The sequence below is a fragment of the Trachurus trachurus genome (genome assembly GCF_905171665.1).
Source record: "Trachurus trachurus genome assembly, chromosome: 14".
In the NCBI taxonomy this organism is placed as follows: domain Eukaryota; kingdom Metazoa; phylum Chordata; class Actinopteri; order Carangiformes; family Carangidae; genus Trachurus; species Trachurus trachurus.
This window is the reverse complement of record NC_139903.1, coordinates 13,994,179-14,017,735: the sequence shown is the minus strand read 5'-3', so window position 1 is coordinate 14,017,735 and position 23,557 is coordinate 13,994,179. Positions and strand designations below refer to the sequence as shown.

Genomic DNA, 23,557 nt, shown 5'->3' with positions numbered 1-23,557 from the left:
TAAAAACAGTGAGAGATAGACTGCTGTTTATTAAGGTCTGGTTCCTTATAGTGAAAGTCTTAGTATGTTTCTAAAAAGACATTTTAGCTTTGATATGTTTTAAGAAAAAGGGAACAACAAGTTCAATCAGTTTTGTGCTGTCTTCATCACAACAGATACTCACATAACAGTATTTTTTTCCAAGACTCATGTAACACAAGAGGAGAAAAATGACCCATGTCAAATGAAAGGACACAAAACAAAGATATAAAATCTGTCATTTTCGAGAAAAACAAGGGATTTAAGAGAGTCTGCAGCATTTATCAACAATGTCAGTGAATCAATATAAAACACACATCCCAAAATAAAGAAAAGACAACAATTCACTGGGCTTCAGTTACTGTTGGCGACAGGACGTTAACACTGGAGTGATGGCAAAAATAAACCAGAACCAAAAGAAAGAAAGAAAGAAAAAGAAAATACCTGTAATGACCTCTATGCAAAGAAGTACAAAAACAAATTATTTTCAGAAGAAATATTTACTGTGTAAAGCAACTACTTCGATAAAGTACAATATTAACATTTTAAAAACTCAGGTAACTGTCATTTCTAGCAGTATTTTACTGTAGCAGAGTTATTATCCAGAGTCCACATTTCTGTGATGTTTTCCCCTTTTTCTCAGAATCCACCTACTCCAGAAAATCCAAATGAACCTAGTGATGCGTAGAAAACTGTGACTGCAAGTGTAAAAAAAAAATTCCTTTTGCTGAAACGCATTAGGAAGTGTCGACATTGGATGACGTATGATGTAACGTAAAGCAAAAGTTACTATAAAACTATGTTACAGAGAGACGTTTACCTGCGACCAAATACTTTATAAACTACTCTATAATAACAAAGTTTGGTTGAGTGCAAATTGTGTATGATTTTCCTTTGAGTAATATCTGATTGTTTTAAAGTTCTCACTTCATGGCACAAATCGAACTTTCTCAAGGTATCATCACTTTCACTGCCGTAGGGAAAGACGTACTGAGGCTGACACTTACTCCTTAATCATAGAAAGTCATCATGATTTTACATTTGAAATGTTGCATCATGATTGAAATACCTGAAGTATAAAATCATTAGAAATTTGTCAAAAAGAAAAAACATTTTTTAGCCCTGATGCTCGTGACACTCAACCAAATATCTAACAACAAGAAGACTAGCAGTGCGTCACTTTAACGCTCTTGAGTTGATAAATGCAAACACACTGAGATAGTGACAACAATTAATTCTTGTACCAGCCACACATTAATTCCACTCTTAAAAGCAAACACACTTCATTTTCAACAGGTCAAATTCAATTGAGATTCAATGACATCAGTCATTACACAGTTAAAACTCTTCAGTTAAAGCATTAACAAAAAAAAGAAAAAAAGAGGAGAAAGTCCTCTATATTCACATATCACTCCTCAAACGCAAAGTTAAATACTAAAACTAAAATCTTTTTTGCTAAATGTACAAAGAAACTCATGTTTCACTACGTTACGTGTGAACTAAAGGTAGTGTTCACATTGTGACAAACAGTGCAGGTCAGTTCAGTAGGTTTTAGCGTTACTCCTTCCTCGCCTCTGCGTCCTCCTTCATCTTCTGCTCCTGCATACGACTCCGAGTGGAGCCTGGAAGAAGAAAATGGTCAATAAGGGAAAACACATCCACAAACTATAAAACAACATAATTACACAATTACACGTGAAGAATATCAAAGGACCAAAAGAATAGACGTGAATCCGTTTTACTTACTCATCTCTGCAAGTTTCTGTATCAGTGTCGACTCTCCATTTGATTTGCTGAAAAAAAAATGGTGGGAAATATTTTAGTTATTTTGTTCACTTAATGAATTTAGATAAATTGTAATCAGTTGAATGAATGAAATGAATGTAATTTCTCCTGTAGCTGTGTGGTTCTTATCAGTTGGATAAAAGCTCCCTACTCTTGATATTTCTCTTCACTTCGTCGGCATTACTAAAGCAGTGTTCATGTGCAGTGAGCTTAAAGCAGATATCAGTGGAATGTTTTTGTTAATATAAGTCCTAAATAGTCCTATTTTCCGTCAGCAATCACTTACATGAAGTATTTCAGCCTAAACACGAGTCTCTCCGTCACTCTGCTCTGCTGTAACCCGAGGAGAAAATTTTCCTTGTGGGATACAAGTGTTATCCAATGAGGAGAGAGAACGGCATGAAGGGCTGTGTGTGCAGCCAAGGGATGCGCGTGAATGTGGTGACGTAGCACGAGGACCAATTGATGCCAGACAAGGGCGGGGGCTGCTAACTCATGGTGCATTCAAAGAAACTCGTACTTTGTGTTTTTCCTTCCTGTGAAGTCATACCAGTTCGATCTGGTACGAGTTCACGGGTCGGAAGTTACGAGTGGCCGTTATAGGGAACTTTCACAGACAACAGGATGGTAAAAACACGAGCTACGGGTTACCTGGAACGCTACCAAGTCGTAGTTGTGACTTGAAGCTGTAACGTACGGTTTCAAAAGCCTGCCTTGAACGCAGCATTAGCCGAAACGGCCGTGAAGCTGATATCTGCTTTAATGTGAAGTTGGTTAATGTGGCAAATACAACACCACCAGTGACCGACCTGCCGTCAGCTTCATCCTGTCCGTCCACATCGAAGCGTAACCTCTTCAGAGGTTTTGGAGCGGAGCCGAGATCCAGAGTCCTCTTGAAGGAGCGGTCGCTGCTGTTGACCATCTGGTTGATCTTCTGGAAGCGACTTGACAGCTGCAGACGAAAACAGAAACAATGGAGCCAGTCAGGGAAAGATCGCCGCAGCTGTTAAAGGGAGATTTAGCATCAAGATGCTACAGTACATACCCCAGCACATACCCCGAAAGATTCACCGATGGACACCAGCATCCTGCAAAGGAAAAAAAATTATAAATAACTTGAGACAAATCATGGTTGAATGGCCTTTTCTCTCTCTTTTTTTTAATAATTTTTTTTATTTCTTTCTTCAGTTCATCCATCTCATATATACACACACCCACACACAAAAAAACATAAAAGACAAAGCATACCCTCTCATGTGTACATATACTGCTTAATACGTTGTTAAATGCTGTTACTAGTAATCAAATCTGTAATAATAACATAATACAAGTATCCAGTGAGTAATAAAAATGAAAAATAAAATAAATTAGTCTAAGTAAATAACTAAAACATATATAATAATAATAATAATAATAATAATAATAATAATAATAAAAAACACGAACAGCTATTACACAAATTAAAAAAAAAAAAGGAAAGAAAGAAAGAAAAGAAAAAGAGAAGGCCTTTTCTCTCTCTCTCTCTCTTTTTTTTTTCTTTAACAAAAAATCATTCAAACTGACTTAGAAGAACATCAAACTGACCTGGAGCGAGGAGTCATGATGCCTGGGGACATGCGTGGGCTTTTCAGAGGGGAGATGTAAACATTGCTGCTGCCAGGAACACGCAGAGGTGAGTTAGGGAACTTGTAGGGGCTGCGTGGGATTTGTGGGATCGGAGAGAGGGTTGGTGGCTAGGAAAAGGAATGAGACGGTATAGTGAGTATAGACATTTATCTGATCTATCATTTATCTACATTATTAATAATCAATCTATAGCCCCAAACAGGGCAGGGGTCTCACCCTGGGAGACGCATACTGCAGGATGTTGGTTTTCAGCCTCTGCATGAACACTTGGTTGTAGAAGACAATGATGGAGTCGTAGTGGCCCTCGGTGATCAACACGTGCTTAAAAGTCTGCAACACACAGGGTCACATGTCAAAACCTTTTAATATCATAACTAGGGATGGGTGCCTTTCACATTTGAATTGATACGGTACCGATATTCAGTACCGGTACACAACAGTACCTGTTTTTGGTACTTTTTTTGTGTATGTGTGGTAATTAAAGTTATTTTGTCTATTAAAAAAATATTCAAAATTCTGAATATTGAATATTTATTTCTCACAACTCCTCAGGCTTTAGGAGTATTTTATGTTTTAGGGATGTGAAATAATTTTTGAATAATCAAATAGTCATTCAAAAAAGCAATTTTTCTTGTTTGAAAATATGTAAATGTTCCCTTTTGGCAGAAGGAGAAACATGGAAAGACTCCTACAGCCATCAGAAAGTTCTGTGTGAAACTCTGTAAATAAAAAACAAATGAAACTGAGGAGCAGCACTAAAGTCTGCAGGGTGCCGACTGTAATGAGAAGCTACTGGAGAATATTCACGTATTGACGAGAGGAGACTTCGTCCGTGACGAGGACTTAATTGAACGGTACCGCTGTGATGAGAGGCGGTACCGAAATGTGGCACCGTTTGACTTCATGTGAATCGGTACTTTGGTGGGAATTTGATACCAAAAAAAAGTACAGAATTCGGGACCCATCCCTAAGCATAACTCAATATAAAGAATGACAGCAAAAAATGGTATTAATGACATTTTCAAAAGCTTACGGCACCTCTTGGTTGGTGTTGGGCATGTTCTTGTATGCTGTGACAATGGTCTTGAAACGCAGATCGACACTCTTCACTTTGCAGATGGCGTACATGGCCGACATCATCAGCTGAAAGCACAATGAGAGTGAGACAGTTTAGAGGACGCAGAGTGAAAGAGAGTCAGAGAGGGAAAACAGCATCTTGTCTCGGTTACCTGGTCGAGGTGGCGGTCTCTCATCAGCTCGTACTCGTGCTGCAGCGTGTGCTGGAAGAGCGTCCATATGATGGGCTCCAGTTCGGGGGGGGAGGACAGCAGGTAGGAGCAGAGCATCTTCAGCCTCGTATAAGCCAGACGATACACTGCAGGAGGAGAGAGGAGCAACGAGCAGAGTTGGACATCCACAATAATAAACTATATCTAATCAAAAATAAGCGAGTGAGAGCTTGAATGACATCTTACACTTTTTATAAAAGAGGCTGAGCGAGTTGGACTTTGGGTGTCGTGGGGTCTGAGTGGTCGGCTGTGTTGGAGCGTGAGAGGAGGCCTGAGGAGACGCCGTGGCCGAGGACTCAGGAGGGAAGACGCGATGGCCTGGACGCACGGGGGACAGATATCTGTAACGACAATGGAGAAACCAGGGGTCAGTTACAGCATCAACACTTCAGTTAACCCTCCTGCTGTCCTCCTGGGTCATGGAAGGAAGGAAGGAAGTTAGGAAGGAAGGACAAAGGGAAAGAAGGAAGGAAGGAAGGAAGGATGAAGCGAAAGAAAGAAGGAAGGAAGGCAGGAAGGATGAAGGGAAAGAAGGAAGGAAGGACAAAGGGAACGATGGGAGGAATGAAGGAAGGGAAAAAGGAAGGAAAGATAGATGGAGGGAGGGAGGGAACAGATTGGGTCAAAAAAGAAGGAAGAAGTAAGGACGAAGGGAAGGGAGGGAGGGAGGCAAAAAGGATTGTGGAAAGAAGGAAGGGAGAAAGGAAGGAAAGGAAGTGAACAGAAGGACAACAAGAGGGTTAATGTAAAAAACAAAACATAGATACTCAGATGGGTACACAATCAGGAAGTAGCAGTTTAAAGCTCTACAACGACTCATGATGAGTATAAGTCATGGCTTTCAACATTTGTTTGTTTGAATACCGTGACGCTCATCTATGATTAAAGATGACAAACTGCTGCTCTTATGACTAACAGCGATTTCACAACAGATGAGCGGGTTGAGGGGTCTAAGAAGGTCTCGGAGCTGCCGCATACCAGCAGTAGAGAAAACAGACTGACTGGAGGCGAACTAACTAACTAACTAACTAACTAACTAACTAACTAACTAACTAACTAACTAACTAACGGACTCACAGGTCAGCTGCCGTGTGGTTGTGCTGCAGCGGTTGGCTGAAGCTGGCCGGGGTCTCCACCTGCTCCGCCGCTCCGCCCTCGTGCTCCTGTTTCAGCAGCTCAAACAGCGGGGAGTCCTGTGGAGACACACACATGATGATGATTTATACATGGAAACACACATCCATCTAAATTACCACTACACACACACACCATTTACCAGAAAACAAATCAAGGAGGAAAAGCTGCAGAAAGACAAAATAAGGGTTGTTGTTTCCGTTCTGTCAATACAGGAACCTGATTCAGACTTTCTAATTCAACTTTTACTGATGAATATTACATCCACACCTCTGCCTGAGAAGTTAAAACCTCACAACTTTGTAAATAAGGAACAAAACAAAATTAGATTGACTTCTTAGTTACTAGATCACAATTTAGATTTTATATGAGCTCAAACTGATACTTTCATACTGTTATCTTAATTACAACACTACCTTCAGACTCATGTCTACGTGCTTATCTAGTCTAATTGAGAAAATAATTGAAATATAATCAATTAGTCGTCTTATCTGCAGAATGTCAAAATAACCAATAATGTCCATCAATTTCAAAAGCTGATTACGTCGTTAAATGTTTTGTCAAATGAACTGTGCAAAATCGAGAGCGCAATTTGCAGTGACAAAAAAAGACAGAAAGTTTAGAAGCAAATGGTCCCAATGGAGTTGAAACAATTACAAGTTCATTTTCACCTAAAAAGGGCGAGCCAAATGATCAATGAAGTCTATGTTTGACAAATTAATTGATTGTAAGAGTATACGCACATCCCTTGCTTGGTGTGCTGGGCTAAGGGGGAAGCTTCAAAAGAAAAAAAGAAGAAACAGCTCGCACAACCTCGTTATGCTCTAAATATTTTTACTGACAATGTTTCAGACTCCTCAGCCCTTCATCAGGTCATTATCACTATTATCATTATTGTTGATAATGACCTGATGAAGGGCTGAGGAGTCTGAAACATTGTCAGTAAAAATATTTAGAGCATAACGAGGTTGTGCGAGCTGTTTCTTCCTTTTTCTTTTGACAAATCAATTGAGAAATTCACTGAAATGTATCAGTTCTAAAAGTAAGGAACACATGAAGAAAGAAACCTCATTGACGACGACCCACTGATCTTACTGACAGGTCGACATCACCTCAAACTGTCTGAAACCAAGTAATGATTTTATTGCAAAAATGTTAAAATGTCATCAAAAAATGTTAAAATCGAGGCTGAAAGAAGAAAAATGTGGTGGTGCATGTGGATGTTGACATATCAGGCAAAAATCAGTTGAGATCATCCGGGGAAAGTGGGTGTGATTACAACTCAGCAAGTTGCACAGTCTCTTCAGGTACAGACCTGCTACATTCTTCGTGTCACACTTGCCACGCCCGACTGACGCCACAAATTTCATAAGTACACTTGTTCACTGATTGCTCAAACAGCATTAAGTGACGTAAAGATACAACACTGCAACATCTTATTATTTTAACCTGAATCACTGCAATAAAGAGACCTCTGTGCTCTTTGTCTGCTGTAGACTTGTCTGCCGTGTTTAAGGTCTCAAATTTCCCCATTATTTGTCTGAAAACTGAAAGTAAAACCCAACCCCCCCCCAACAATCATAAAGTCATAAAGAATGACCAGAAAGCATGATAACACGCCGTCATATAAGGTGTTGGTAGGAAAAAAAAAAATCTCCTGGTGAAGGTACGAAGTTCAGTGATATTTACAGCAGCAGGTTTAAAAGAAGAAAGAATCACAGATGTTTAAGTTTATAACCAAAAGTAAATTGTGGATATCGTGAACCAGAACAATTTCTGATTGAGTCTCCTTATTCAAATTTCAGGTGAATGCAAAAACAAAGCAGCGATGGGAGGACTTTGTCCCCGGTGGAGGCTCCACCCTCTTCGTTTCAACAGCCCACTGAGCTCTTTGTGCCGAAGCCTCTGACTTGCAGCCTGTTATGAGTGAGGGAGCTGATTTACAGCAGAGCAGAGTAACAATCAGCATGTCCCCCGCCCCAGGGCAACTGCAGGAACAGACAGGAGAGCAACAGAAGGGAAGAACCACTCGACTGTTCACTGAGTTGAGGAGAGACACATGATTGTTCTCTCAGAGGGAATAAACAAATCAGCTGTGGGAAACAACTGAAAAGACTGGAGAAAATCGGGAATACTGGACGTGCAGAAGAGCTTTCAATTGTAAAGATCTGTGGATACCAATACAGGTATTTTGTAGAGTTGCTGTATGTTTTTTTTTTTTTCTTCCTTTTTTTGGATCCATTTCATAACCATGAGGGACAACAACACAAACTGAGCCTTCTTCAGCATTTCAGGACTGTTCTTCTACACAAATGACACTGAGGTTTTCCCTGCCTGTTGCACACAGATGGATTAACAAGTTAAACTTGGATTTTTATGGACACGCAAACTAAACGACTGACGGGGAACATTTCGCTCTGCAAATATAAACTCACCCCCCTGGTTTAAAGATGTATAACAGCTCCATCAGTGCGCAGAGTGTCACTCACAATTTCATGAAATGCAACAGGAGCGATGACTTCAAGTACCCCATGTACAGCTCGGTTTTCAGCCTGGTGTTTGTAGTTGGACTGCTCTTCAACTTGGTGGCGATATACATTTTTGGCTGTACGCTTAAGATACGAAACGAGACCACGACGTACATGATAAACCTCGTCGTGTCAGACTCTCTCTTCGTTCTCAGCTTGCCCTTTCGGATTTTTTACTTCATTAAACAGGAATGGCCGTTTGGGAGTGTGCTCTGCAAGATCTCAGTGGCACTTTTCTACACCAACATGTACGGCAGCATCCTCTTCCTCACCTGCATCAGCGTCGACCGCTTCCTGGCCATTGTGCATCCGTTCCGGTCCCAGACTATTCGCACGAGGCGGAACGCCAAAGTGGCATGCTGTGCAGTGTGGGTGATGATCCTTTCGGGAAGTATACCTACAGGGTTTCTTTTGGACACCACATCACCCAAAAATGTCAATGCCTCCTCAAACTTCTGCTTTGAAAACTACTCCAAAAAACAGTGGAAGGCTGAGCTATCCAAGGTGGTGGTGTTCATTGAGACTGTGGGCTTCATCATCCCGTTACTGGTCAATGTGTTCTGCTCCGTCATGGTGCTAAGGACACTGAGGAGACCGCAAACGATTAGCCGTGGAGGGAGCCTGAACAAGGTAAAAATCTTGAGGATGATCCTAGTTCATCTGCTCATCTTCTGCTTCTGTTTTATTCCCTACAATGTCAATCTCATCTTCTACGCCCTGGTCCGCTCCAACGTCCTGAAGGGATGCGACGTAGAACATGTGGTCAGGACCATCTATCCCATCGCTCTGTGCATAGCAGTGACCAACTGTTGCTTTGATCCGGTCATTTACTACTTCACTTCAGAATCCATTCAGAGCTCCATCAAACGCAAGACCACAGTGTGGCACAACAATGGTGCAAGGCTATTTGACAGGCTGACTATGGACAGTCCACAAAGTAGTCCCACTACGACACAGAAAAGCCTGACCCTGAGGTCTATGAGAGCGAAAATGTTTGATGAGTCGACAGTCTAATCACAACTCCATTGTGATATGTTCAGAGAGTGTTGCTGTTGAAACTTGATTTGGATGTAAGGATGTAGGTGGAAGCAGCAAGACCTTGAATATCATAACAACACATAAACAGAGTGGTTGCTAAGGAGTCGCTCTCAGTCCGCTCTGGACACAACAGGGACTTTAGTCTGGGACTTCTGGCACTGATCTCTATTCAGTCAATAAAACAAGTAGAGCAAGTCAAAGGTTTGAAAATAATAAAGTCTGCTGCAGCGTAAATACCCTTAATCAAGTTGACAATGCACACCGTGCAAGTTGGAAAACTCTTTTATTAGAGTGTTATAATGTGCATTAATGGAAATGACAGGTGTGCGAGCTGAGTCATGTGTGTGGTGCTGCAATTAAGTATTATTTTTTGCACGTGACATTGTAAGTATTGTTAGTAGTGTTATTGTTCAGTGCAAATTCACCCTTAGAAAATAAAGGCCTTTTATGTCCTGTGCTGTGTAGTTTCTATGTATTTGTGGCCTCACTAAGACTTCAAAGCACTTTATGGAGCAGCATGCTCTATAAGAGCATTCACCCTTATACTAAAAACAAATAAGAGCATTTGAATTTATTTTTTTAAGTCTTGGATTCATTAGTGGTTTGTGAGAGTAGGTTATTGTGAAACATTGGATATTAAAGCAGGATATCAGTTATCCAAATGTCTCTGTGGGTGCTACCAAATCATTTGTCTAGGCTCATGAGTCATACAGGTAGTAGAACCACAGGTACTGGTACTGTGATTGGCCAATGCTACGAAAAACACTGTGACTCAATAAAAATCAAATACAGATTACAGGTGTGGTCCATAGACATATGCATTGCATGATGCATTTCCACTGCCAGTGGCCTGAACTCTTACTCGTCACTTCTGTTGAAAAATAGGGGGGATAAAAACAAGACAACAGGTGGAGGAGTAGGTGGGAATTAAATTCACGGTGAGCTTTTCTCCTTTCCACAGACTTAATTGTGCAAATTTTAACAAAAGGGAAACGCTCGAAGAATTGGAAGCATTTAAACCAGACTAACTAAATGTGAAAAGACACAGACAGTTCACAGTGCAGATGTTATTGTGGTGCAGCCTGAATGCATGTGAAATATTTGTCCCTTCTTGTAAAAGCTGTGCGCTGCAAGACCGAGCACTGCTGCATTCCTGTTGAGAGGCGTTGCCTGAGGGTCTGCACTGACATGGGCAGCCTCATCCTCACCATGCACCGATGAGAGAGATTGTGAAACTGAAGCAGACAAGCAACAACATGTCTCCCACAAGAGAAGAACGTTTACAAACTAAAACACAGAGGTGTCTTCTGTAATGATTCACTGAATCCAGATCCGGTAAATGGTGTTGCACATAAACTCAAACTGGAATCAGAGATAAAGAAATACAGTCCAATTTTGTCATGTTGGGACTCGTTATATAACTACATCTGCACCAGCACCTCCAAGCAGCACAAATATTTGTGATGGAATAGTCAAGGTTGACCTGATGATCATAGCTTTGTAATATTTATGAATATTAGTAATATATAACAAGTGGAAATAATGATGCCGATGATGATTGATGCATTTTACTGTTTTTGAAGGTTTGTTGAATTAAATAGTGAAAACACCCCATCACATTTCTGTTTGTATTAATGATTGTAACATGAAGGTAAGATTTATTTTTTGGTGCACAGGAGAATAAATCTTAACCTGTTCTTTCGCAGATGTGTCCTTTCTGTGTGTGTGTGGGTTTTTTTTTTATATATTTTTTTTGATGCATGTGTAACAAGGACAAAGTGGTGTGTAGTTAAGGCGCCATGTGCCATAGTAGCCTAATATCCTACAAATTAATAAATTATTTTAACTGACTAGTTCAACAATGTTTTCACTAAAACATTTAAACTGATGATTTTTAGCAGCTTGGCTGTGGTGTGTATAGAGAATCTAATGTGGATAATAAGTGTAAACACTCGTATTTAAGTCAGAAGACTTGTCCTGAAGGCTCTGACTTTATTTTCTGACTAATTAAGATAGACTGGATCAGTAAGGTTGGGTTACAAACACAAGGTCCAACTCCTAAACCAGATCAAATAACTTGAAATTCTGTTTTGGCAAACTTGATTAACTTGAATAAATAGCTAATGAATAAATAAAATGAATAATCAAGTTAAATTTGAAATGGTACGACAGAGCTCGTCTTTATTTTAAACCTGGATTAACTATTTTTAAACTAAGTTTTACTAAACTCTGATTAAACCTTATCTTATTTTATATCAAATCAAAACTTTGGTGACTGGTTTTAATGTTGTGCCTGATCTGTGTATACGGCATCAAGATCTTTGGCTCTGTTACACGCAAACACAGATCCACAGTGAGTTCCTCTTTGACACACAGGACTATCTCCTGTGTGATTACAACACCTTTTGCTATTGCTCTCTATCTATCAGCTGTCTGGAAAATTACAGTTAACCATTAACTCCAATAGTTCCTGTATGTTTAGAACAAGCAGCCATAAAAAAATGACTCCATCCACGACAGTTATGAAACTATGTGAGTGTAATTATACGTCTTAACATGGAACATTCAACAGGAAACTAGTTGGTCGACATTTGTCACTCATCAGTCCAAACTATTAACGAAGCTCGTGCTCTCCCACCAATTTGACTTAAAGAGCTAAAAACTAGGCAAACAGAATAAACCACATGTGAGTGGGAGAGGGGGGATGGAGAGAGAGAGAGAGGGGCAGGGATAGGGAGGAAAAAAGAGATGGTGTGTCCCGATCCAATCAGTAGCATCCTAACAAGTTACTCTGCCGCTGTTATCACTCTGCACTGTCACTGCACTGATGAGACTCTGATACTGGTGAGTGATGAAGTTTTATCCGTTTTATCTGAAATCTCCACAGGGAGGTTTATTTATAAAGCATATGGATTAAGATATGTAATTCTTTTAAATAGTGATTAACTGCAACAGCTTATCAGGGTTTGGTAGAAACTTTAAATTAACTTGTTAAAAAAAAAAAAAAAAAAGCTTAATATTTGAAAGAGTGATATTTTGATTATTTCTTTGGCTACTACAGTCAAAGAACCCAATGAAGACAAAAAATGTATGGAGTCACAAAACTGCTGCATGCTTTGCAATTCTTTGTCATACAAAACTCATTTTAGGGGTTTATATCCATCATCAGACACCTTTTAAAGGAGATTACAGCTGTAAAATAATCAGGTCACCAGAGGACTGAAAGCACCTGAGTGTCAGGAGAAATAAAAAAAAAAGCTAATTTCATTTAAAGTATTAAACGCAAAAGAGTGCAGAAAAAAATGAGAATGAAACTTAGGTTTAAATGTCCTTATGTGACATTAAATGATAAACTATTGATGTCTCTTAAAATAATATAATGAGAAAGAAGAACATTGGGACACTATAAGAGATCAGAGATTAATCAACCAATGTGTGTTAACTTCACAATAATGTTTTCAAAATGAGCACTCTTATATAATGAACAATGACTTATTGAATTAGTAATAAGATAATATTGGGAACTCCCTCGTGTTTTAGGTTACTGGTATTGATTTAACTCAATAGAGCCTAAATTTCTTGGTCAATTGATGCCAAACAACAACAGAGGGAAAAGTCTCATCGTGCTAAATGTATGAACAACGTGTGGTTAGATCAGAGTTTCCTAATCCATACCAAAGGATGCATGACTTGGTTTTAGCAGCTGAAACCTACAGCCTAAAATGTAACACTCATTTTAAATTAACACCAAAGATGAACTTTACGAGCTTCACTAAATGTTTATCTTCTAGACGGGAGCAGAATTACATTGCGAGCCGTTTCTTTTTTCCGCTCTCTGGCTGTAATGAAACCAAATGTTTGCTTGCTTTATGGAAGCAGTTAAAATTTTATTAAAAGAGCCAATTGTATATCGACATAAATTCAGGTGCGCCAGCTGTAGTGGTGTATATACCGTCCATAAAACATAAAGATATTTATATATAAGAGTTCATTAAGTCGAAGGTTTAACTGCAGCACAAGCTACTAAACATCTCTCCATCTTACGTTCACTTCAAACAACCTTGTTTCCTTCAGATATGAGAGCGACACAGTGATTGTAGGCGTTGGAGCAGTAAATCATGGAGCTGTGGAATATGACTGATGCACCGGCCAAACGCCTCCCACCTCTTTCCAACTGCACCATCGACACCAGCTACCGCTTCACCTTCTACCAGGTGTCCTACAGTGTCATCTTCCTGCTGGGCTTGGCTGCCAACAGCCTGGCTCTGCGCAAACTGTGTCTCTCTCCCTGCGCCGTCAACAGCACGGCCGTCTACATGTTCAGCCTGGCAGCGGCGGACATGTTTTTTGTGATTTCCCTCCCTCTGAGGATCTACTTCTACCACCAAAAGGCTCGGGACCCCTCCGGTTGGACCCCCGGAGCGGCTTATTGCCACCTCACCTTCACCCTCAAATACATCAGCCTGTATGGCGGCATCTTCTTTCTGGTGTGCATCGCCGTGGACCGTTACTTCGCCGTGGTTCACCCGCTGGCGTCGACGCTCCGCAGGCTGCGTGTTGCACAGCTGGTGAGCGGCGGGATCTGGTGCCTGGTGCTCGGGCTCAGCGTGGGTCTGCCTCTGCTGCGCTCCGCGGCCGCTCGCCAGCATCAGCCCTGTCTGCTGGACCCGTCCTTGCAGCGCCATCGAGCCATCATACTGGCCGCGCTGGGCTTGGTGCTGGGGTCCTTCCTGCTGCCCGCCGCGCTGCTGCTCTACAGCTACTGCAGAGTGCTGAGCGTGCTCCGCCAGCCGAGGCATCGCTCTCGCAGCCAGCACCGCAGCCGGAAACACGCTCTCACCGTCATTTACTGGGTGCTGGGCATCTTCCTGCTGTGCTTCCTCCCCTATCACATCAACCTGCTGGGCTACACCCTCACACACGTGGGGCTGCTGCCCCACTGCGGCCTGGCCAGGGTCACCAAGGCCGTACATCCCGTGGTGCTGTCGCTAGCCAGCGCCAACTGCTGCCTCAACCCGCTCATCTACTATTTCTCCAGCAGCCTGGTGCACCGCGACGCACCCGGAGGTGGAGGCAGCGGCAGCCAGTGACAGACTTACTGCAACAGGCCGGTTCTTCGCGGCACTGAGCTGCTTTCGTGGATTGATTATACAACACAAACTGGACTTAAATTATAAATTATAATAAATTATTCAGTTAGTTATACCGTGTTGACCATTTTGAGGATGTATTTTGTGTTGAACAGGTTTTTACGTGTTCACTGCAGTGTACTGAAGCAACGTGCTAGTAAGCAGCACTTTGCCAGCTGTGATTGGCTTCATTATTTTGCTCTGTACGTCAATGCACTTGAGTGGTGGTGATATATAGTTAGATACTTCATATACAGTATATGCTTAATTCATGAAATCTGCCTCATTTTATAAAGTGCTGCTCCAACATATATTTGGTCTTATGTGTAGCTTATGTTATTTCTGAAGTGTTGTATTTTTGTGCAGGTATCAGTTTTGTTTTTGGGCCAGTGGATGCTATATAAAGCTGGATATATTGACAGTATCTTTGTCTTAATGTTGTGTTATGTGTGATTATTATGACATTATTACATGTTTACTGCAGTAGTAACAGTGATGAGAGATTAAACTGACCGTCCTCCATGCAATCCTCTCCATGATGAGGTTCTCACACGTCTCCAGATGTTTGACGATATCTTTGCTCAGAGTGGGATCGGCCTTGATGAAGCTCTCGATGACTTTGTAGAAGTCAAACGCTGCCAGTCTGAACACATCCAGTATCCAGGGGAAACACACATCTGTCTCAGCTGCCTCACCAACACCGCCTCCTCCTACGTGGTTGTATCCTCCGGTCTTGAAGCTGCTCTCTAATTGTGAGGCGAAAACAACATCATGTCAACAAAGTATGAACACTGGGGTTTATTATTGACAACTGTAAGAGCTTTTAAGTGGCGTGCGATGTAAGCAAATTGCATTACACACCTCCATATGTTGCCATGACCACCTCCAAGGCGCAGGCCAGAAGCGATGTGTGGAATGTGGAGTCATTGAGGAGTTTACTGAAACAGAAATCATATGACTCAGCTCCAGGCAAATAATGCTCAATTACACACCAAAACATCAAAAAGTGTCGATTAAGTTCAAAAGTTCAACTAAAAGTTCAGCAAACAACACATATCAACACAAACTGGCTTCCAATTTTTTTTTTTAAACATACCTGAAATTTTGCACAGACAGTCGCTTCTCCTCCTACAAGAAATGGTTTTATCAGGGAGAAGAGAAACAACGTTATTATTAAAGTTATTTCGGTCACTGAAGTGCATCGAGTCAGAAAGTATAGGAACTTCTCCTTTATAGTTGACACTTCCTGTGAGTTACTTCCTGCCGACAGGCTGAATTTGCTCTTTGCTATGTTTCTATGTAAACAGAAGTTACAGGGGTATATGGACGGGTAGATTGTGGTCTTTCTGAGATTTGAATTCACCTGAGCCTTGAAATACAGATGAATTAAAAAAAAACACAAAATTATTCAATGAAACGACTGGAAAATAAGTGAATAAACAAGTCACTCACTGATTTCAACATTTCCTCCATGACTTTGTAATACAGTCTGACTCCGAGGGTAAATCTCTGAATGACAAGAGAAGAATGTGAATAAGACACTTGAGTCATTTCTGCGTTTGCATGTGTTGCCATTTTCTTCTTGCGTGTCAGTTCCTACCTGCTTGCCGAGTATGACGCAGCGTGGGCCGACTGCCAGACCAAATCTTTGGCTGAACGCCTGTTCGAGTGTCTCCAAACGCTTCAAAATGTCCTGTTTTGGATCCACGGTGCAATTCTGACAAGACGAAAACAGGTGATATGTTGAATTAACATTGAAAGACACTGTTTTACTAGACATTTTACTGTGTGGCGAAAGTCTAAGGGACCCACTTTGAAATATTTGTCCAGGTTAGTTGACGGCTGGTCCCCAGTGGAGATGAGATCTCCCCTCAGCTGCTGAATGGAGGTCATGGCAGCTCTGATGAGACACAATGACAAGCAGACGGTGACGATGGACAAACTCAAAACAACAGTTCAAAGAAATTAATCTCAGGACCCCCAATGTTTGGTTTCCTTTTCATGGATTAATTTACACATTTAATAAAAAAATAGCTTTTTAGACATCTTTGAAAATCATCAATTTTTTTGTATTTACATGCAATTAAATACAGATCTTCACGACTTTTTTTTTTTACAACATTTAACAGTTAGATATGGAGAAGAGTGTACTGGCTCTTTTACAATTTGCTAAATTGTTGTGTTATTCTTTGTTTTTAAGTCTGCAACTCTTTTCATGTGGGAATTTTATCAGTGTCAAAAATTCTCAATATGACTTGCTGTTACAAGTCAGGCGTGAATACAGCATCACTCCTTCTCTGCTGAGTGAACACCATGAAGAACAGGTGAGTGAGTTACTGACCTGATTGGAGTCTGTGGGGGGATGAGGACAGCGTCTTCTTCTGGCATGTTCTTCTTTGGCGTTCTCTCTCCCTGTAATCTGAATACAGGAGGAGATTATTATTCAACATTTTCCTGCTGATCTACAAGAACCTCAAACCACTGACTAGTGAAGAGAACTAATTACATGTCAACTTTAGGCACAAGGACACTCTCATCTCCGTCGAAAAACAGCCGTCCATCGATGTCTCTGCTTTTGAGGTAGTGTTCTCCATACTGTTGGTCGAGGTCATTCACCTGGAGCGACAATAAAAAGGTCGAGGTTACCTACAGGTAAATGGCTCCTTACATACAAAAACAAACATATTTACTATTGAACCAAATCCAAAAAAAGTGCTAAAAAGTAGAAAGTATTAAAACAAAAATAACGTATGGTGTCATTCACACCCTTAACAACTGTTGCACTGCACAGAAGTTACCAACAACAACGAATGAAAGCTGTGACTTACTGTGTTAGCACTATTTCACTATTAAAGCAAAGCTCACTGCTGCTGAGCTCTAACAAAACATTTGATTTCATTTGTGAAATGCATTTTAAAGGTCAAAATGTGTGGTGTTAAGTACTTCTGCTATCAGAGACATCAGCCTATGGTAAAAAACCAGAGAAGTAGCAAGAATTTCTAAACAACCTGAGGTGTGCAGCATTAACAATGCAAAGTCACCCAAGGGAGTAAAAACAGACACATTTCTTTGGCTTTAATCCAAGTTAAACATAAAGCCATGAACTCTTTTGATTATGAAAATCAGTCAACTCAGACCACAGGGTTGATCTGTGTAAAGATTATCTGATTACATCTCTTATTTGATCTGAAATAACAACACAGTCAGTGATGCACCTGTGCAGTAACATAATCTGGGCCAATAATCGCAACTCTGCTTTATATCTCTTTTTTTTCCAATTTAACCAAGTCCCTCATGAGTTAGATCAATAAGCTGAGACTTACACATTATTTATATAAGACACTTGAGCAAATATCACACACCACCCGTCCGTTACTGGGGTAATGTAACAGCAAAATAAATATGTCCAGTAGCCTTCTTCATACGTGTGTCGGTGTTGGCAAACAGTAGCATCCTGTCTCTGTTGTTGTCATACTCACCTCTACAATATACCACCCAGCCATACTACAAAGGAGCCGGTGGCTGAGTACACATTTCCCTGACACCACGTATGTGAAAACAAACACATAAGAGCAGCAAAGAGAGCGACCAACAGCTGTCAGACACTCAAACAATCATCGACGGCAACAGCGAGCAGGAAAAGATAACTAATGGAAACAGTAAGTGGCGTGCAGAGCAGACGGAGTGAAACCAAACAGTGGAGCAGGTGTTGTGTGACAATCACAGCTCCTTACCTGAGGAAAATCTGGGGATCTTGTAAGATCTAGTGAGTCCAGGAAAGCCGAGAAACTGGTTTGGTATACGTTCTTCACCTGCACATAATGAAAGGTATAAAAGGACAAATGAGGCCAAAAACAAATGGAAGGCATAGAAGTGTGTTTATATGATGACCGCAAGAACAAAACCAAGAGGAGCACACAGACCTCTTCCATGTTGCATTCATTCTCTTTGCACAAAGCCTCGAGAAGCTGCACGTCCATTTCTGGCTCCGGAGGTCGGGATTTGGCTTTGCTCTGGTTTCGACGAGATGTTCGTGTTGGGGGGCTCTGGACTTTACTGATGGACGATTCTGAGAGAAAAACATTGAAAATATTAGAAAATCTCTGACGTGGTGGTTATGTTTTACATTTTCCACAGCTGAGAACATTACTGACAGATATAAGACTACACGACTGTATACAAACACAGCACTATATTATAGTTACTACATTGCACACATGCTTATTAAGAAGATAAATCACATTAGGTCTAAAAGTGCACTCATGTCTTCATTAAAATGTGTCACTTATTGCTCTTAAAGGGATACTTCACCCAAAATCGATTATTCACCAATCATCTACTCACCGTCATGCCAAGGAAGGGTTTGGAGAACTTTCAGAGTTATCAAAACACTTTTGGAGTTCCGGGGGGGTCCGACTGGCAACGGATTTTTGTATTATGGCGGCAGATTGTGCTCACTTTTAAATCGTCCAAAACACTCACTATGAAACATCCAAATACCTCCATACTGCTCGTCCGTACTGACCCAAGTGTCCTGAAGCTGCGACATGAAAAAATTGTTCGGAAAAAATTAATTTGATCTCTGTTTTTAGCCTTGTTGTAGCAGTAGCTCCCAGTGGCTGTGCGAAATTTGCTGTGAGATGTTCCTCCGTGTTTACATCATCATACATCCAATGGTTTACAACGACTAACGAACATCTCATAGCAAATCTTGCGCATGCGCACAAACATCAACAGAGCCACTGGGAGCTACTAGCTACAACAAGGCTGAAAACAGAGATCACTTTTTTTTCCGGACAACTTTTTCATGTCGTGGCTTCAGGACACTCGGGTCAGTACGGATGAGCAGTATGGAGGTATTTGGATGTTTCATAGTGTGTGTTTTGGACGATTCAAAAGTGAACTCTATCCTCCCTGGAACTCCAAAAGCGTTTTGATGTCTCTGAAAGTTCTCCAAACCCTTCCTTGGCATGACGGTGAGTAGGAAATTGGTGAATTATCGATTTTGGGTGAAGTATCCCTTTAAAGAAAGTCTTCCACTTCCAAATTTTTTAGACTCACACTGTTCAGTGAGAGGCCATAAAAATAAAAGACATGAGTAATATATGAGTGTGATGCTTACTGTAAAGAGGCAGAAGAAGGTCCGTAGGGCAGCGCTTGATGAATAACTCCAGCGAACAAAGCAGCAGCTGGAACGAGATGACCAGGTCATCCTCCATCTGCAAGACCCTTCCTGCAGACAGCAGAGATGTAGCACATGAGAAGCGCCATCACAATAACACTTCTGCAGACTACAGACAACAGGACTGTGACAGCAAGGAGGAAAACTTTCCACTTCATATGAGAACAGAGGAGGAAGGAAGAGTGAAAGAAGTAGATGGAGAAACATGAAAACTATTCCATCGAGTGTGTTAACAGCTTGATCCGACATGTTTTTGTTCTTGGTAACTTGTGAAAGGCTTGAACTACCTTTGGCCAAAAGAAACATGGTCCAGCAGCTCCGCATGGTCTCCCTCTCCCTTGAAAATGAGACACTGAACCGTTAACCTTGCACTTGCATCACTTTTTTTTTTTACAACAACCACACAATTATGAAGCATAAGGCAATAAACTGCTAAATGCTAAAAAAAAAAGAGGTGTGACAAATGCATTTCATACGTAAGATAAGTATCCAACTTACTTCCCATCAGCAACCAAAGCAAAGATTTTCTTGCAAGTCCTAAAACAAAACAAACATCAAATTCAGTTTCAGTTTCTTTTTCCCCACAAATAGCTCTACATGATTCAAGCACCTGCAACTGTACGGATGTGTTCACTCACTTCTCAAACCTCTGGTAGAGGGCCAGTGTGATATCGTACTTCTTCTCCACTCGTGTCAGTGCTGAATTCACCTTCGTGCTGATCGTATCCATGTTCACGTCCAACTTCCTCACCAGAGTCAGAAACTGCTTTACGCTGTAAAAGACAGGATGAATCAAGGTGAGAGGTCACTTCATTTTCATGAACACCCAACAAGAAAACTGAAAACGGAATAAAATCCCCATGAAATGAAAGGCAGGATTAATGTAGGATAAAGTATCCAAATGACAAATGCACTTGAAGCAACTAAAAACAGAAATTGAATTTTGTATGTTCGAGCACTATAAAATAAAGCACTTACTTCAGACCGACTGCTTTCAGGATCTGAGTTAAGGTGAAACAGGCGACGTCCATGTCTGTCACAGTCACATACAGACAAGCACCCCACAGCCTTTTCTGGCTGTCCTGAAATAAAACAGAGAGAGGAGAGGAATGGTAAAAATTTAAATTACTACTCCGACTGTGTGTTTTTTTTTTTTATCCTTAATGAATAACATCCAAAACCTGTGACTTTCTTTGTATGCGAGTCAATTCCTGAAACTGTCTCATCTACAACTAAGAAGCTGTCTACAATGTCTAAGTTATACTACAGGTATGGCGACACACTGTGGCCTTTCAGCAAGAAAACCTTGTCCTATGTCAGCTGGCATCGGCTCAAACCCCCCTCCGCCCTGCACGGATAAGCGGTATAGACAATGGGTGGATGGATGCTACAGTTAATGTATGAGGATAATCCATTCGGCTTGGTGTGAGCTTCCTTTCCATTGTGAGGCAAATTTGAAAACGTGAGCAAAACATAGATCAGGTTATAGGCAATGTTCACTTGAATGTTCAGGGTGTAGATGCCGCTGTGGCCTTTTAAAACAGCTTCAACAGTTAGGTAAGCTGTATCTGTACTTCTCTTAATAATAATAAAAGTGCCTTTTTAAAACAGCACAGCCAACCAGTCATCTACTTGTCACAATACCAGTGTATCAATACATACAGTGATTTCATCCATGGCCTCCTGGATGGTCTTCCACAGGGTCCAGGCCCGGTCACACACCAGGTCTGTGACATGAAGGCTCTTGCACAGGGTCACAAACTCAGTATCCTTGTCTCTGTGTCTTTAGGGAAGGAAACCAAACACACACAGCAGCGCTCATCAGAACAACACGCCTCCCGGTACAGACAGTATTTATGTGTTATAACACCGTAACACCACATGGTACACACACGATACTTGGTATTTACACCCAGTGGGCAGCTGTGAAGCGTTTAAACTCATTGGTTTCAGCTCTAAGCACAGGCCTGGTTTGGTTTGGAGCAGCTGAGCTAGCTCGTCTATCAGCTAACAGGTCAAACAGCTGAAACAACAGCAGCTGCACACTGAGGCTACGGTGTAAATAAAGTTTACAGAGCTGTTGTTAAGACCTGAATTAGGTATAAAAACATATCTTACTTCTTTAGAGACAACTCTGGACTCTCCTTCTTGTCTGGAGAGACACTTTCAGCACTGGTCTTCTGCCCCTTGCTCTGTGTCGTCCAGGAGTTGCGCTTTTTCGGTGGCATCTCGGTTTCCGGTTCGCTACCACACAGATACAAAACTGAGCAGGAGTAACAATACTGTGTTTAAAAAAAAAAAGCGACGACGAATAATAATAATGTACACTAAGTTTAAATCCCACCGCACGAGTTCCGTAGCAACAATACAACAAAAACCTCACTGACTTCCTGAAAGTGTGTGTGCTCGATTTGCAACACGGAAGCGCACGGCGGAGCTCCGGAGCTCCGGCGGTGTCCCAGCAGCTGTTAGCCGCCGTTAGCCGCCCCCCGCCCGGCGCAGACCGTCCGCCCGGCCCGCTGGATGTCACCGCCTCCGCTGAGTTATTCCAGTTTGTATTTATTTACTAAATTATTTGCATTAAATGACGGGGTTGTCGCTCGATATCTGTCTTTGTGTGTCTGTGGTGGTGAAATAGGGCGCGGGGTGCGTTCACTGGCGTCACGTGACTCAACGAAAACGAACTAACCCAAACGCATGAGACGAAAACGCGGGAAAACCACATACGCAACATCCGCTCATTAGCATATATCCCGCCATCCAGTGGAGTCACAAAAGGTTTTTCTGCTGCGCGGGGGGGACAGTTGGTGAAGAGACGCTTCACTACAGCTGATGTGGTGTTGGAATAAAGTTATTACAGGGATGTAGAGCGTGTAGTGTGTGTTCACCTTGTTCACACTGTTTAACACTAAGTGAAGTCGCTTTAGCTTGAGCCGAATGACTAAATGCAAATATAAATGTAAATCATGCACTGGCGTCTTCATTTTTTCACCCAACAAGAAACACACCTCACTACAGCTGGAAAAGGGCTATAATCTAATCTCTTTGGTCAATGTAAAAGTATCGTTGATAGATTTTGAGTAACTATGGATTGAAAGTGTTGCCCTGAATCAGTAGCGTAGTCGTGCGACTATGCCCTCTTGAGGTAAAATTAAAGTATTATCTCAACAACAACAACAAAAGTTAGAGACTTTGGGTCATGGTCAGACATTAAGAAAACAATCCCTTTGATCATGCATTTATCAAACTGTATGAAATGTCATATTATTTGAATCTAACCCCACTAAAGGTTGTCATCAAAGATACACTGTATATTCACCATATAAATATTCTACAGGGACCTCTCAATGGGCAAGGGTAAAATTACTCTAAATAAAAGTGCTGTTTTGGCAACTACTCATGAGGGATTAAATTGTTTTCCTATTACAATGGCAATAAAAGCAGTAAATACATAATATGAAGCGAAATAGATGTAAAGATATGAAGACATTAGTAACATTTAATCATTACACAGCAATATACAGGATAATGGCAACAAGGAAGGCAAAACAACAGAGTCTCATGACACAACATACATTACTTAAAACAAAGGATAATAAAACAGTAACTGTTTACTCCACAGTTTTAAAGTGATCCTGTTAGAAAGATGCTTTGAGCACCCATTCCTGTAAAAACACACTACATTAAACATTTCTTGTGACTCAACAGGCCGTAACCACCAGTTCATCCAAATTACATCTTTAGACATACGACAGTATCAAAACCTCAGAGCGTTGTCAGATAAACACAATGACACAGATCGATGACTAGTGTGTACAGGTGAACGAT

General features: G+C 41.2%; 3 protein-coding genes across 3 annotated transcripts; 2 read left to right on the top strand and 1 right to left on the bottom strand.

The window, feature by feature from the left end:
• Positions 1 to 272: 272 nt before the first annotated feature.
• On the bottom strand, positions 273 to 22,108 carry rb1 (retinoblastoma 1). The gene is made up of 27 exons (XM_083987374.1): positions 21,848 to 22,108; positions 21,392 to 21,512; positions 20,708 to 20,811; positions 20,368 to 20,502; positions 20,228 to 20,266; positions 20,017 to 20,066; positions 19,670 to 19,780; positions 18,471 to 18,616; positions 18,282 to 18,359; positions 17,054 to 17,163; positions 16,889 to 16,966; positions 16,360 to 16,447; positions 16,148 to 16,264; positions 16,000 to 16,056; positions 15,644 to 15,675; positions 15,409 to 15,485; positions 15,061 to 15,293; positions 5,796 to 5,911; positions 4,905 to 5,059; positions 4,659 to 4,804; positions 4,468 to 4,572; positions 3,646 to 3,759; positions 3,388 to 3,536; positions 2,849 to 2,891; positions 2,613 to 2,755; positions 1,765 to 1,811; positions 273 to 1,640 (listed from the first exon to the last, which is right to left on the bottom strand). The coding sequence occupies exons 1-27, from the start codon at positions 21,955 to 21,957 to the stop codon at positions 1,576 to 1,578; spliced, it is 2,769 nt and encodes a 922-aa protein (XP_083843500.1). The 5' UTR covers positions 21,958 to 22,108; the 3' UTR covers positions 273 to 1,575.
• On the top strand, positions 7,804 to 10,918 carry lpar6b (lysophosphatidic acid receptor 6b). The gene has a single exon (XM_083987375.1). The coding sequence runs from the start codon at positions 8,303 to 8,305 to the stop codon at positions 9,392 to 9,394; it is 1,092 nt and encodes a 363-aa protein (XP_083843501.1). The 5' UTR covers positions 7,804 to 8,302; the 3' UTR covers positions 9,395 to 10,918.
• On the top strand, positions 13,537 to 14,508 carry LOC310997612 (lysophosphatidic acid receptor 6; the record flags this gene model as incomplete). The annotated part of the gene is made up of 1 exon (XM_083987376.1): positions 13,537 to 14,508. One exon carries the CDS (start codon positions 13,537 to 13,539, stop codon positions 14,506 to 14,508), a length of 972 nt encoding a protein of 323 aa, XP_083843502.1.
• Positions 22,109 to 23,557: the final 1,449 nt, after the last annotated feature.

Excerpts from the sequence above, each read along its gene's own strand:
- lpar6b (XM_083987375.1), top strand. The coding sequence starts at position 8,303 with ATGTATAACAGCTCCATCAGTGCGCAGAGTGTCACTCACAATTTCATG.
- rb1 (XM_083987374.1), bottom strand. The coding sequence starts at position 21,957 with ATGCCACCGAAAAAGCGCAACTCCTGGACGACACAGAGCAAGGGGCAG. Across the intron at positions 3,537-3,645 it reads TGCAGTATGCGTCTCCCAGG|CCACCAACCCTCTCTCCGAT; the intron begins GTGAGACCCCTG and ends TCCTTTTCCTAG. Across the intron at positions 1,641-1,764 it reads ACAGAAACTTGCAGAGATGA|GCTCCACTCGGAGTCGTATG; the intron begins GTAAGTAAAACG and ends TTCTTCTTCCAG.